The 14,874-nt window shown below is 40.6% G+C and overlaps 1 protein-coding gene across 7 annotated transcripts in view; it reads left to right on the forward strand.

Moving 5' to 3' along the window:
• AIG1 (androgen-induced 1) overlaps positions 1 to 14,874 on the forward strand; it is a 209,416-nt gene that overhangs the window by 133,296 nt on the left and 61,246 nt on the right. Inside the window, exon 4 of one of the 7 annotated variants that reach the window (XM_014533889.1) lies at positions 4,894 to 5,139. The exons of the other annotated variants lie outside the window; for them this stretch is intronic. Coding sequence (XP_014389375.1) covers positions 4,894 to 4,935 — 42 coding nt within the window. The 3' untranslated portion in view covers positions 4,936 to 5,139. Of the gene's footprint in view, positions 1 to 4,893; positions 5,140 to 14,874 lie in introns of those variants that run through there. 7 annotated transcript variants of the gene reach the window in all.

A 14,874-nucleotide genomic window follows, 5' to 3' on the forward strand; every position in this document is an offset into this window, starting at 1 on the left:
CTAGGCCAGTGGTCGGCAAACTCATTAGTCAACAGAGCCAAATATCAACAGTACAATGATTGAAATTTCTTTTGAGAGCCAAATTTTTTAAACTTAAACTATATAGGTAGGTACATTGTTATTAACTTAATTAGGGTACTCCTAAGGCTTAGGAAGAGCCACACTCAAGGGGCCAAAGAGCCGCATGTGGCTCTCGAGCCGCAGTTTGCCGACCACGGAGCTAGGGCGATGATTTTTTTTTTTTTATGATCTTCCACATGGGAGGTGGTAGGCTGTGGTAAGGAAAGTGCTGTCCCGGCAGCCTTTGAGCTTTATTCCAGCTGCAGCTCTGCCACTGTCTGAGTCTCGGACAAATGACATTTCCTTCCTTGGGCCTTAGTTGTTTCAGTTGTCAAAAAGATTGTTAAAAATTTCTAACATATAATTTTATTTACCCATGTTACCCCAATAAAGTCATTGAAAACTAAATTTTTAAAAAATGTTCCAATTCTAAAAACTCTGTGCTACTGTTCTTCCTATGAGAACAATACTCAGATGAAATCCTAGGGACGGAAAAGCATTTTGTCTCCCCTTTCTCTTTTCTGGGCTAAGCAGAATGAGGGTTGGTGTGGAAATAAATAAATAAAAATCTGCTGTGAAAAGGTTCATTCAGCCTTTCCTTAATAGATCGAGTGGTTGGTATTTCTGCTGGCTTCTGAAATACATTACAAATCACAACCTGGAAAGAGTCCCGAAGCAGCTCCAAGCCTTCCTGCTGAATTTGGATCCATCTTTAGGTCTTACACTGCAGCTCATCCTTAACAACTGACAAAATATTTACTTTGCTCGGTACAGAAAAGGGTAACATTTTCCAAAATATTAAACTAGGTTGGATTCAGAACACAGACAATGAGGCAAAAAGTTGGACCTCTGCCTGAAGCCATGTCATTGAATCATTTTCCAGAGTGCCATGAGAAATAGGGCCTTAGTGGATGTTTTTGCACCACGGTAATTCGGAAAGGGGTAAAGCCAGCCAGTCCCTGTCTGGCATGTAGACCAGAGGTTCACAAAGTGTGGTCCCTGGATCCACAGCACTGGCACCACTTGGGCACTGGTTAAAGATGCAAACTTGCACCAACCATTCCCAGACCTGCTGAATCAACGAGGCCCAGCAGTCGGTGTTGTAAAGAGCCCCCCAGGTAAACAAGTTCAAGTGAAAGTGCTGGTAAAAGTTTAGAACCACTGTGTAGGCCCAGGAAGGTGATGGGTGCTTATTACCTTTGAATTGAAAGTTACTAGTGACAAGACTAGTAATGTAAGTTCTCATTAATAAATTAATTTTTCCTACTATAAATGAACTGGTATGTACTGCTTTTTGAAATGCTTTCCACTACCCCACCCCTCCTGTGTCCCCATCTTCCTCTCCCCTCTCCTCTTGCCCCCACCTGCGCGCTCTTGGCAATGATGTCTGAGTTATATTTGACTCCTGTTAGGACTGTAAAAATGCACTGCAATTTGTTCTAACATACTTGTATGTATTTTGATAAGAACTAATTGAACTTTTAAAAAACTCATTTGAGGTTTCATCTAGGACCAGAAATAGTAGACCAAAATTGTATGACTGCTATTTATAATTTTCTAGTCTATTAATTAGTTTTATTGTTAAAACTATTTTTATAAGTCAACTATGATTTATTTATTAAATTGCTAGAATTTTACTCTAGTTGCCAGTTTTAATTAAGAAATAGACTGTCATTTTGACATCTATATTGTCTCTATATAAAATTGCCAGTAATTTCTAGGAGAAATTAAGATAATCCTCACCAGCACCTCCTTCTGCCACTCCTTAATGCCTCGTTCCTGCCCCCTCACTCATGTGTTACCTTCCTGGCCACTGCAGGTATCTGAGCTGTGACCTTTGTCCTGCAGTCTCATGCTTGGCAATGTCATTTGGTCCCAGGGTCCTGCATCTGTTGATTTGGAAGGCTCACAAATCTGTAGCTAGAGTGTGATTTTGCTCCCGAATTCCAGCCAATACCTCCAACTGTTTCAATATTCTTCCAGCACCTCAGGACCTTACAGACCACACATCCAAACCAGAACTTATAGTTTACCCTAACCCACTCTCTCTGACGTCCCTATTTCTTTTAATGAACCACCCCCTCTATGTGCCTTCCACAACTTGTCATAGGCTGAGGGCAGGAAACCAGGTATTATAGAACATTCATGGGTTGTTGTTTTTTAACTGTATAGGTTTGGATTCAAATCCAGGCTCTACCACCTATTGGCTACCTGTGCCATGAGACACCTCAGATCTTCAGCTTCTTCATATATAAACTGGAGGGTAGTTTGGAGGAATCAAAGAGGAAAAGTATATAAGAATATGATTGTGAAAGTTATTGTCCAAAGTAGAAACATCGAGAATGAGAGAGGCCATTGTTAATAATTATCCCATAATCAAAAAGAAATAAGGCATAAACTCAGACTGTGCCAAGAAAAGCAGGAGATGTGTTCATCCTATACATTTAGTGTTATGAGTAAAACAGAGATGTGTCCTCATTAATACTAGTCCCCTTTTCCTTCTGCCTGCCATTCCAGTTCCCTTCATTGTTCTCTGAATCTGTCCTTCACTTTCATTCTTCCTGCCCCCAAAGCTGTCCTCAGTCCCTGTCACTTGAAGGATAGTAATGTCCTCTCAATTGAGTTCCTCCCCTTCCATGTCTCCCCTCTACTACATCCCCTCTATGTACTGTTGCCAAATTAATCTTCTGAAACCACATCTCTTAAATCATTCTCTGCCTCAAGCCCCTTTAATGGCTTCCTAAAGTGCAAACTCCCCAACATGGCATTTAGAAGTCTTCCTGTTTAGGGTTCAATGTATTATTTCAGACTTAACTCCAAGCATTGTCCTTTCCTTACATCAAGTTCTTGGCATACTCAACCATTTCCCTAACTACCTTGCCTTCTCTTATGCCTTTGTTTATGCTTTGCCCTCTGAATGTCACATTCTTCCATCCTGTCTCCACTGTTAGAATCCACTTTGTCCTTCATACTAGAGTGTGACCTCTTCCAAAAAGCCTTCCCCATTTCCCAGTGAGAAGCTCTTCCTTTACCCCTTAAATTCTCCTAAAGATACCGCATTCAGAATCTAAAGCACTGGATGCTCTCTATATTGTAGTCAGCAATATATGTTTTAGGTTTTAGACACCCTACAAGTAAGGGGGTGGTGAGAGGAGGCAGAGAATACACCTGGCCCATGTCTCTTTCCTTCCCTTAGATAATCCACACATAAGAGGAACTCACTACATGCTTGTTGAATGAATAAATGGCTAAATGAAAGTCAGTTTTGCCCTGTCAATAATTAAATATTGTCATTGCCTCCTCAATTAGCCAAACGTTTCTGAACATATATGGCAAAGATTCTCACTTATTTTGCTCCTTTTAAGAACTAGGAGAATAAAATAATTAATTCAGTGACAGTAAAGATTCTAAAAGTACCCATATCTTTCCCCCTTAATCTTCACTTTGATGCCATTTGGCCAATTTTTTTTTTAATTGTTGGTCAAAGAAACAAATTTTACACAAGCACATTGTAAAAGTCAGTCATCTGCTTACAACTTGGGCATTAGAAAATATTTAAAAATCAGTCTCCTTGAATGCCTTTTTCCAAACTCCAAAATGTGTGGGACAATTTTGTGTTGATTTTTTTCTTGCTTCTGTCCCAATTTGAGAAGCAGCTCTCAGAGGTAGGAGGGTTGACCCAGAAAGCAAGAATCTTACCAGTAGTCAGTCAGTTAGCCTGTCATAAATCCTTACTTAGTGCCTACTGTATACTAGACACAGGGTTCCATTGCAAAGCAACCAGGCATGGCCGTGCCACGTGGAGCATGCTGTCTATAAAGAGGAGCAAATACAGATGTGCCAGGGCTTCTGCCCCATGCCCTTCCTTCATCTCCATCTAACTTAATCAGCACAAGGAGGAAGGCTTTAAAAAACAACAGGGAGAGGTAATCTTTAAGGGTCCTCCAGTCTGGGACCTGGAAGATTCTAAGCTCTTTGATCTAAAGATTGTCAAATTGAAATAAAAACAAGAGGAAAAAAGAGCCTAATTTTTAAGGCTTAAAATATCTCTATAACTATGCAGAGGTCCAGTCTTCTAATTTTAGGTCAAAAGAGCTGTGATCTCTTTGAAGTAAAATCTTTTCAACATAGAGAAATACTTGTGTGGATGTTTTAGGGTTCTTCCACCAGGGTACTTTAGAAGGAAGGACCAAAGTCTCACTCAGCAGCTTCAGTGGTTTGGTTAGGGAGGTGTGTGTGTGTGTGTGTGTGTGTGTGGCAGTTTACTATTAGCGCATAGGGGTCTGGGCCTCAGGATGAGCCAGGAAAAGCTAGGGCTACAGAAGAACAGAAGTTCCGGGGTGTTCAGTTGGGGGTCTGCACTAATATGATTCAGATGTTCTCCCAGGGCCTACTACATTCTCCTTTATCTGTTGGCTATCTATTATCTATCTTCTTTAATTTTTCTTCAAGCAACATCTTATATTTAAAGCTGATCAAAGTGGAACTTCTTTGGATAAAGTGGGCATGAGTTTGGCTCCTCCCACCCAGGTGTCTCCTCATTCTGACATCAGGCCCTGGGTCCCCTCCACAGAACCCCAATGGTTCCTTGAAACATGCTTCAGAGACTTCTGCTGTGCCCTTAGCTTTGATTTTTCTCAGTTTACTTTTTCCCATGACAACATAATCACTTTATACCCCAACGAGAAAATCTAATGGACCCCGTTTTGTCTTTTTGCACCTGATTGGACTGTTCTTGAATGAAGTGTCCACCCTTGATCCAATCAGTTGTGGCCAAGGTGGGGGTGGAGTTACTCATGTAAAATGTGGCTAATAGTGCTGTCCCTTCAACAGGTGGTGGCTCAGCAGGGATTGTGTGTGTGGCAGGCACCATGACTGCCATGTCTATTGTGTGGTGGGGTTGGAGCAAGTGTCCCAGGACTCACACCAGCAGAGTGTAGCAGGAGCATCAAGCAACCATGGGCCAACACAGGAGAGAACAGAGGAGGAGCAGGAAGGAGAATCTGAGCAGTCATATGGGGATCCGAACGTCCTTTACTTACACGAATGAGTGACTTGGGGCTTTGGACTCAGGGAACTGTGGGAAACTGAAAACCAATAAAGAAATGATCGTCACCAAAATGATGGGTGTGGTCTGCGGAACAGGAGAAACAAAGGTAACCTTCTTCTGCCTCTTTGTGTAGGTGAGGAACTAGCTTTTTTAAATGTGTTCTTTCCATTTTCAAGATGTCAAGTGTAAAATGCCAACTCATTCTCAATTTAAGAGTTAAATTCTTATTCCTGGGAAAAGGCAAACATTGCTTTTGTGGCCACGTGAGGCATTGCTTTGAGGGTGGCTGGCCAAGATCTTTTGGGCAGTGTTGGACTGTACCAGCATCATGGTAGAAACCCAATAAGGGGCCAAAAGGAGGCACTGTGATTCTCCCAGCCAGAGGAACCTGAACGTGGCCCCAGGTGGGTCCTCTGCCTCCAGCAGAGGGAAGGCCTGCCTCTAGCAATGCCCTTGGACTTAGTGGTAAGATTCTCTGGAGAAAGTAGCTGTTTCCTGCAATTTGAACAAAGTATTTGTACTTACTACTCACATTTGAAGACCTTTGTCTCCAAAACTGAATTAGTCTAGAGACTCATAACAATTCTCTTCCACCTTCTTTGGGGTTCTATCACAAACAATTGGGGGGGGAGAGAAATGGTATTTTATTATGTACTGCACATTTTCACATTTGTTGCCCGAAGAGGTGATTGTGAAACTGAGTCTTAGCTGATGAAGAAGAGCTAGCTAGCTCCATGAACAAAGTGAAAAAGGTTCCTCTCTCTGAAGGAGCATGCCATAGCTGTGGACCAACGCTGCCCAATGGAAACATAATGCAAGCTACATGTACAAACCAGATTAAACAAATGTACAAAGAAGCAAGTGAAATCAGTTGAATAGTGTATTTTATTTAATTCAACACATCTAAATATTGTCATTTAACAAGTAACCTATATTTTAAAATTATTAATGAAACATTCTTTATTTCATACTAAATTTTAAAAATCTGGTAGCATGGTGTACATTTGTAGCACAGATCAATTTGAACTAACCATAGTCCAGGTGTTCAGTAGCCACATGTGGCTAATGGCTACTGCATTTGACAGCACAGGTTTAGATGATGGAGGAAGACCTGGGAATATTAAATACACAGGGAGTTCTTTGAGCTTCCTATACACCGGCTGCATGTGGATGACGGGTGGGAGATAAAAGAGAGATATAGGTAGACACCAGACCACGGAGGCCTTAGATGCCAAATTAGGGGAATCTCAGTTTAATCACAAAGGCATTCAGGAGCCTTTGATGCCTTTGAGAGGTTTTATGTAGATTGAATTTGAGGTTTGGGAAGATTATGCTAGCAATTGTGTGAAGGATTGATTAGGGAGGCATAGCACAAAGAACATTGGTGGTCCTTTCTCAATCCGTTGTGTTTCTCTGTGTTTAATGAAACTTTCATATAAACTCTAGCAATTAGTACACAGCTGTTCTCAATCTTCAGTGTTTCATGAGTTTTTTTATCATTTTCTGGGCCTTTTGAGAATTTGAAGGGTAAGGTGGAATAGTAATTAAGAATATCAGGTGTGAAAGAGAAAATGCTGGGTGTGGACACCATTAAGCTTGGACTAAGCAGTTCATGTTGTGCAGTTCTTAGTCAAAGAGACCCTTAGCCTCCCCAAACCACATTGTATGAGCATTATGCCATTACTAAATGCATGCGTGCATGGCAGAAGGCAAGCTTCCTGAATTCCTTTTTTCTCAGGATTGCCTATTTAATGGGGTCCTTTCTTCTGCTTTCCACCTGCCCTTCTGCCATTTTGCTCCTTGGCCCCATTTCAGCTCATTGGTTTCTAATCCAAAAGACAGCATAGTAATACATTGTTATATGTGAAAGTAGAGCAAATGGATATTTTATTTTCAAAGTAATATGCTGGCCATGCCACCTTTTTTATGCTCAGAGCTCCCTGAACTATTCTAGTCCTCTTGAGCCCAATAATAATGGCTAAAATATTAGCAAGATTGGAGGCCACAAGCAGAAGAAGGTGTTGCTCTCACTGGTGGAGGAGGTGTCTGTGCTTCTCTCATCTGCCTCTATTCCAGGCCTATCCAACCCTCCTGTCCCCAAAGCCCAGAAGAGTCTAAAGCCTGAGGTGATTCTGATGACTGTCAGTCACCTCGGGGCATGGACCATAGGGGTGGCTGTGCCTGGCACTGCAGCCACTTCTTGTCTTCTGTTTCACAATCTACAGTTTCTTAAATTTTGAAACCAAGTCCTCAGATTCCATAGCATTGATGGATTCATTTATTTTGCTCAAACTAGAACAAATTTCTAGTTCGGGAATGATTGGTGGTTTGATGAGATAATAAGGAAGAAGGGAAAAATAAACCCTGTTTATGTTGTTGGGGAACCGTCTCAACTTTGCTGGGCCAGATGTCAATAACTGCTGGTCTTTCTCCATCGTGCCCACAGTTTATTGAGTTAGTTGATCATTAAAAAAGGCTTTTTTTCTTTCTTTCTTCTAAAAAAAGTATCTGCATTTTGAGTTAAATGCTTCTGTGAAACCAGCTCCAGTGCCTGCCTGGCATCTGTCCATGGTGCTTGAGCTGCAGCGATGATAACTGAAAACTACAAAGCCCCCTAACACATGCTCTGCCTAGCCTTGTGGGGTGAGGGCGGCCAGCCTGTAGAGTGGACAGTGTCACTGGGAAAGGGAGACCTGGACCTGGGCAATTTTTCCCACCGTTAAAATAAAACACTAGGTGATTAGCCTTATCAAAGGTAAAAGATTTCTTTTTATAAGCTCTTCATACATGCTTACTCATAAAAGAAGAAAAAGTGATTCTGAGCTGGAAAACTGCAGGAGGTCAATTTCTGTTGCTTTTGTCAATTGTCATCGTTCAAATGTAGATTTGAGTGATTAAGTGGTAATAATAACATGAGTCTCTTTAAGAGGGTTTCCCAAAGAAAAGAGAAAATCCTCAGAATCCCCCACCTGGTTGCCTTTGAGGAGCTTGTCTCAAATGAGAAGAAAATACTGACTGTGCAGACTAGGAGGTTTTGTCTCTATATGGAAAAATATAAATATATATTGCTGGAGAAATAAGGAAGGGAAAATATAATCCAGCCAGCCACTATCTCCTGGTCGGGTCCCCTTTCTCTTAACCTAGATTTTTCAAGTGTCCTTTTTGGATGGGAAAGTGAAGTCAGACTGATCTTAACTTAGATTTTTTTTTTAATCAGAAAAAATGGATCCAAATTATACTCGAGAACGTAAATCAATTCCATTGATAATCAAGTGGAACAGAAATACTTGCACCTTTCATTTAGAAAGTTGTCTTTCACAACTGGTAGCTAATATTCTATGATACATAACAGGAGTGAGAAGCAATTGGGAGAGGAGGATGAAATGAGCTTCAATCAGATTGGCTGAGAATATGGCAAAGAGGTTATTCCACACTAACCTCAAATACCCTCCCTAGTAAACAGACACTAAACTAAACTAATTATCAATCCCTAGCCCTGTACACATGCATTTATTCATTCATTATTCCGTCATTAATTAAGAGCCTACTAAATATTAGGTAGGTGGTGTCAAGGATTTAACAATGAATGAAATATGATGCTGACTTTAGAGAGGCTGCAATTCTAGTGGCAGGAGTGAATGGTTACATACAAGGTAAGGGGCAAGATACATGTGTGGCACCAGAGAACCCCAGAAGATGGGCTTTTTCTTCCAGTGCAATGAGGAGAAGACTTTATTCCATGCAAGACTTCTTTTAAGTAGAATTTGGTATTTTCTTTTGTCGTTGAAGGTTTCAATCAGGGCATGTGTTGCATGTTTCTATATTGTTGGAAGAAGAAGAAAAAAATCTGCACTTTGAATACGGCTGCGTTTGGCTTTGCATGTGGCTTTATTTTATAAAATAATGGCAGGGGAGCTATGTGGGAAACGTTCAGATGTGCAGGATTTCTGTGATTTGAAGCTGAACCTGTGTATCAGAAAGGAATTATATCAGCTTAAGCTCCTGGAACGGAGAACGGTGGCCTTTTTCTGCTAATGCCTTCCCTAGGCTCCCCATCTACTCCCTTCTCCCCTGATACACTTTTATTTTCCTGTAGCCAGTAAGCCAAAAGGAAGTGTGACGTTTTCCTGACAAGGATATTTTGGTTTGTTGGATCCTGGGAAGCCTCTGTGGGCTTTGGGTTGTGCCAGTTCTCAGGAGTAGAGCGCGTCTGGCTGGTGTCCCTCCTGGTGACCTTCGCAGCCATCTGGGCCCGGACCTACGTCTGCCCGCTCAGCCCAGCAGGACAGGGTCTCAGCTCTGAGTTTGCAGATGCTTTACCCGGACTCAGCTTCTGTGACTCAGGCCATCTGTGGGTAATTTGTCCTTATTCTGAAGTTAGGGGTTTTCAAAGGCTTCAATTTCTCGAGTCCCACCACGAGGTGCACTCTCTGGCCGAGGCTCTCTGACACCAGCTTCCTATCCGGTCTGGGGTCAGGCCCCAGTTCTGAGTCAAGCTGCCATGACTGTAATGACACTGTTCTTTGCACTGGAGAGAGCTTCACACCAAGTTCCTGCCCCCTCCTGAGCGAGTTTCACTCTTCATGGACTTGTTTGAAGTTCAGCCAAGCTGGCAGCCGTGGGGTTCCATTTTTACAAGCTCTAGCAACAGTAGGCTGCAGTCCTTTGTGTCACCATGCCATCTGCTTAGCTTTTTCCCTCTTCAAACTGTAAGCAAAGTGAGTGAGCTAACTACACCAAAAATGCACCTCCCCCAAGTAAACCGCATTTGCATCAAGTCAACTTAAATGACACTGCTTTGTCTGTTCTAAACCACATTTTTTCTCATACCTCCCTACGAAATTGGATTTCCACCAAAAACATAGACAATAAGAATAATGAATATATAATAATTCTTTTCTACATACCAGCCACTGTACTACATGTTTTATGTTCTCATGATTCCATTATATCTACAAAAACCCAATGAAATACCATTCCTCTCCCTGTTTTTTGTGTATAAGGAAATTGGAACTCAGATATTTTAATTAACTTACCTGTGACCATGCCATTAGTAAGTGATGAAATCTAAATATAAACCCCACTGCCTGGTCCCTGAGTGCAAGAGCTTAAAATTTTGTAGAATGCCCCTCTCTTGATATTAAGCATTCAATTCCTTGAATTTCAATGCCTTTGACTAAAAAAAATCCCTTATTTCTTAAATAGGGCATCACACGTCTATTAGCAATTCCCATTTATTCATTTGTCCAAAGCAAATATTTATTGAGTATCTACTGTGTTCCATGCACCATGCTGGGCCCTACGGAGCCAATTATGAAGAAGCCTTGTCTCAAGGAGCTTATAATATAGTTTGTGTCACATTTATTTATTTAACAAACCTTTACAAACAACAATATACTGTCATTGTGCTAGGGACTGGGACTATAAGGTCAAAAACAATACCATCCCTTAACTGTGTAAGCTTTCCAGTTTATCAGGACTCTCAGGAATTACAATTCTAGGATTAGGACTCATAAATGCTGGATTCCAGCACCAGTGTTTATTACTATGTATGTCCTGGTCAAATCACTGAACTTCTCTCTCTCAGTTTCTTCATATATTAAATATATACCAGCTCCATAAAAGTAATTGCTGCTTTAACTGGCCTTACAAAGGAGTCTTAGGTTTAGAACCCTAAGAGAAAGAGAAAAGAGCTAAGTCTAGGTTTGTGAAAGAAGCAGGATAAAACTTCCAGAAGCATATTAATCAGAAGTTTTTGGCCTCAAGTAACAGAAAACATGACCAATGACTTTTAAAAATTGGAATTTATTTTTTCACATAAAAAGAAGTCCAGAGGGAAGTGTCTCTGGTATTGTTTCAGTTGCTCAACAATTCCACCGAGGACCTAGTTTCTTTCTAGTTTTCTGATCTACTACCCTTAGTGTGTTGGCCCTTCGTCCTCAAAGTTATTGTCTCGTGGTTACAGATGGTTTCTGTTGTTTCCAGAATTATTTTCTCATACTGGTGTCCATATGAGAAAATGCCTTTCTCCCTAGTGGGGCACTTTTTGTTGTTTTCACTCTGGAATAGAAGCCCTCCTCTTGCTGACATTTCCTTTTCTCTTATTGGCTAGAACTTAGTTATATGTCAAGTCCTACACCAATCATAATTAATCCTTTGTATCTGAGGAGGGGCTTCTGCTTTCTCTGAAGTCATGGGATCTCCATCTGCACAATATCTGGGTTTGATTTGCAAAGAAGAAAGTGAGTAGGCAATTAAGAGTGTCATAGAGAGTTGAGTGGAAGCAGACACTCTAGCAGTGGTCATTTAGTCCTAGAAAAACCTAGAATACTTGAAGACATTGTAATAAGCAGGAATACTCAAGAGGTTAATTCTAGGAAACATAGATCCCAGAGAAAAACCTTTGTTGTCCAGAAAGATTCTGTGTTCAGAGTAACTTATCCATAGAAGGGAAAGCTAAGGAAGAAGATTGCCACTATGAACTCGATGTGATTCCTAATCCTAGAATTGTAATTCCTACGAACTCCATGTGATTGGCTTGTATTTGTAATGGAGAAGAACTAATTACTCCTTCTCTTTCATTTTAAATTCATATATTATAGAAGCAATGAACAAGAAAGTTTGATGCTTATTGGAGCTGCCTAAAAGAACCTCAATCATCCAAAAGTCTTTATTGAACTGAGTGCATGATACAAAGATGAATAAAATACAGTCCACTCACAGGCAGACATTTTAGATTCCTATGCATTTCCAATTGTAATTGCAATATAGTAAATTCTTTACCACACATGAACGTTTATGCTCAAAATACAGTTGGACCGCTGAGGAGGGACTGGTCAATTCTGCTTGGAATGGGGCAGGTGAGGATGTGGGGAGGAGGTACAGACATTTGAGCTGGACCCTGAAGGATGAAGAGGTATTCAGAGTTGAAAATGGGGAAGAACAACCTAGCAACATAATGAAGGACAATCTAGCCAAGGGAATCTTATAACAGAAATCAAACTCCTCTGAATCTTCTTCAGCAGATACTTAATGTTAAGACATTTAAGATCAAAAGAATCAACACTGACACCTGCTCATTGGAAAACCTATAATTTTCCAAAGACTGTTGCTGCAGCTGCAAAATGAGGAGGTGATAGGTGCCTATATATGGCTGTTTGCTGATGAGCTGAGTAGCTGCCCTTGGGTAGAACAGTGGGCAAGGAGCGCCTAGTGAATGTAAGAAGGACCATGTGTTCAATTCCTCACCTGCTATCATGTGATCTTGTTTCCCTCTCATCTTTCCACTTCCATGTCCATATTTATGAGTTCATCTTGCCAAATAAGCTCCACCTCCTAAACAGTGAGGTATGTGTCTTTACAGCTTTGACTTTCCCATGCCCTAGCACAATAACTGACATACTGTCAATGTTCAAAACATGGATGTTGAACAAATGGATGCTTGAATGAATGAAGTGAGAAGCTTGCCATGGGTGACCTGTGTGTTGGCCCCATAGGCAATTGGACCTTATGAAGTGTTCTCTTTGCAACATTAAATTAAGTGTATCTGGCTCAGGATGTTTTATCCAATTAGAGTTTTTGAAATGTGCCAATAGGTGGGGAGTAGAGGCAGAAGATCTCCCTATAATTATGTATGTGTAACATATGAGGGTCTGGCTCAAAAGGAGCCACTACCAAGGCCTACCTAAAGTGGGCAAAGAGATTAAATGAGCAGGGAGCAACATTTATTCAAACTACACATGAAAGGGAATATGCTATATGGGTTTAAATTTTAGACTCCTCCACCACCTGTTTGAATCCCAGTTTCATCACTTCCTAGTTCTATGACTTTGGGAAAATCACTTAAACCCTTTCAGCCTCAGTTTCCTCATCTGCAAAATAAGGATGAAAACAGTAACTACCTCAGAGAGTTGTTGTGAGAATTAAATTAATATATGTGTGCTGTTCTACATTATTACATGCTTGGCAAATAGTGAATACTCTACAAGTGTTAATGACTTGAGCTTCAAAACATCCTAGGAAATAAGTATTACTTTCCCACTTTACAGATGATGAAAGTTAGGCTTACGGATATTACATGAGGTCCTGGATCTGCTAGAACAAGTAGGTGGTAAGTGACAGAAACAGGACTGAATTTTAAATCTGACACTATAAGTTCTGTTGTAAGAAATTGAATGGCTACAGATTATGTTATTAGTGGTGATCTGTTGACCTAAACATGGCCAGATAGTAGCTGAGACTCCCATAAATATGTCTCCATTAACAAAACTGCTATTTCTATATGAAGCACATAAGCCCTAGACCCCTTTCTGCCTGGGATTGTGAAATTATGGAATCCCAGACTTGAGCACATCCACCAATCACAACTCCTCACTTCTGGACCAATGGCTGATAGAATTTTCCTAACACTTAAAACTCTCTGTGGTAAAGAAACATTTTGTTTTGTTTTCTTAAATTTCCAATCTGCTGTAAGCCAAAATTTTACAAAATATAGATTTAAAAATTTAATTACTAGAAAAAGGAAATGAAAAAACAAACAACATTCTAACCCAAGTTTTTATATGATTAGATTCAATAGGCAAATTGCTATAGAAATTTCTAGATACTCATTCTTTTTTTTTAATTTTTAATTTTTTTTTTTTTGCTAAAAGTATTGCAAAGGGTATTACATATGTGTCCTTTTTTTCCCCCCGCCCTTGACAATCCCCTGCCCTCCCTTCCCCCCCAGTGTCTTATGTCCATTAGTTATGCTTATATGCATGCATACAAGTCCTTCGGTTGATCTCTTACTCCCCTCCCTCCTGCCCCCCAACCCTCCCTGGCCTTCCCACTGCAGTTTGACAATCAGTTTGAGGCAGCTCTGCCTCTGTATCTATTATTGTTCAAAAGTTTGTAATGGTCTTTATTATCCATGAATGAGTGAGATCATGTGGTATTTTTCCTTCATTGACTGGCTTATTTCACTTAGCATAATGCTCTCCAGTTCCATCCATGCCGTTGCAAATGGTAAGAGTTCCTTCTTTTTTACAGCAGCATAGTATTCCATCGTGTAGATGTACCACAGTTTTCTAATCCATTCATCTACTGATGGGCACTTAGGCTGTTTCCAAATCTTAGCTATGGTGAATTGTGCTGCTATGAACATAGGGGTGCATATATCCTTTCTGATTGGTGTTTCTGGTTTCTTGGGATATATTCCTAGAAGTGGGATCACAGGGTCAAATGGGAGTTCCATTTCCAGCTTTTTGAGGAAACTCCATACTGTCTTCCATAGTGGCTGCACCAGTCTGCATTCCCACCAGCAGTGCAGGAGAGTTCCTTTTTCTCCACATCCTCTCCAGCACTTGTCGTTTGTTGATTTGTTGATGATAGCCATTCTGACAGGTGTGAGATGGTACCTCATTGTTGTTTTGATTTGCATCTCTCGGATGATTAGTGACTTTGAGCATGTTTTCATATGTCTCTTGGCTTTCTGAATGTCCTCTTTTGAAAGGTGTCTATTTAGATCCTTTGCCCATTTTTTGATTGGATTGTTTATCTTCCTTTTGTTAAGTTGTATGAGTTCCCTATAAATTTTGGAGATTAGGCCCTTATCAGATATGACGTTGGCAAATATGTTTTCCCACGCAGTGGGTTTTCTTGTTGTTTTGTTGATGGTTTCTTTTGCTGTGCAGAAGCTTTTTATTTTGATGTAGTCCCATTTGTTCATTTTCTCTTTAGTTTCAAGTGCCCTAGGAGCTGTATCAGTGAAGAAATTGCTTTGG

The sequence above is a fragment of the Myotis brandtii genome, unplaced genomic scaffold (genome assembly GCF_000412655.1).
Source record: "Myotis brandtii unplaced genomic scaffold, ASM41265v1 scaffold123, whole genome shotgun sequence".
Lineage (NCBI taxonomy): Eukaryota > Metazoa > Chordata > Mammalia > Chiroptera > Vespertilionidae > Myotis > Myotis brandtii.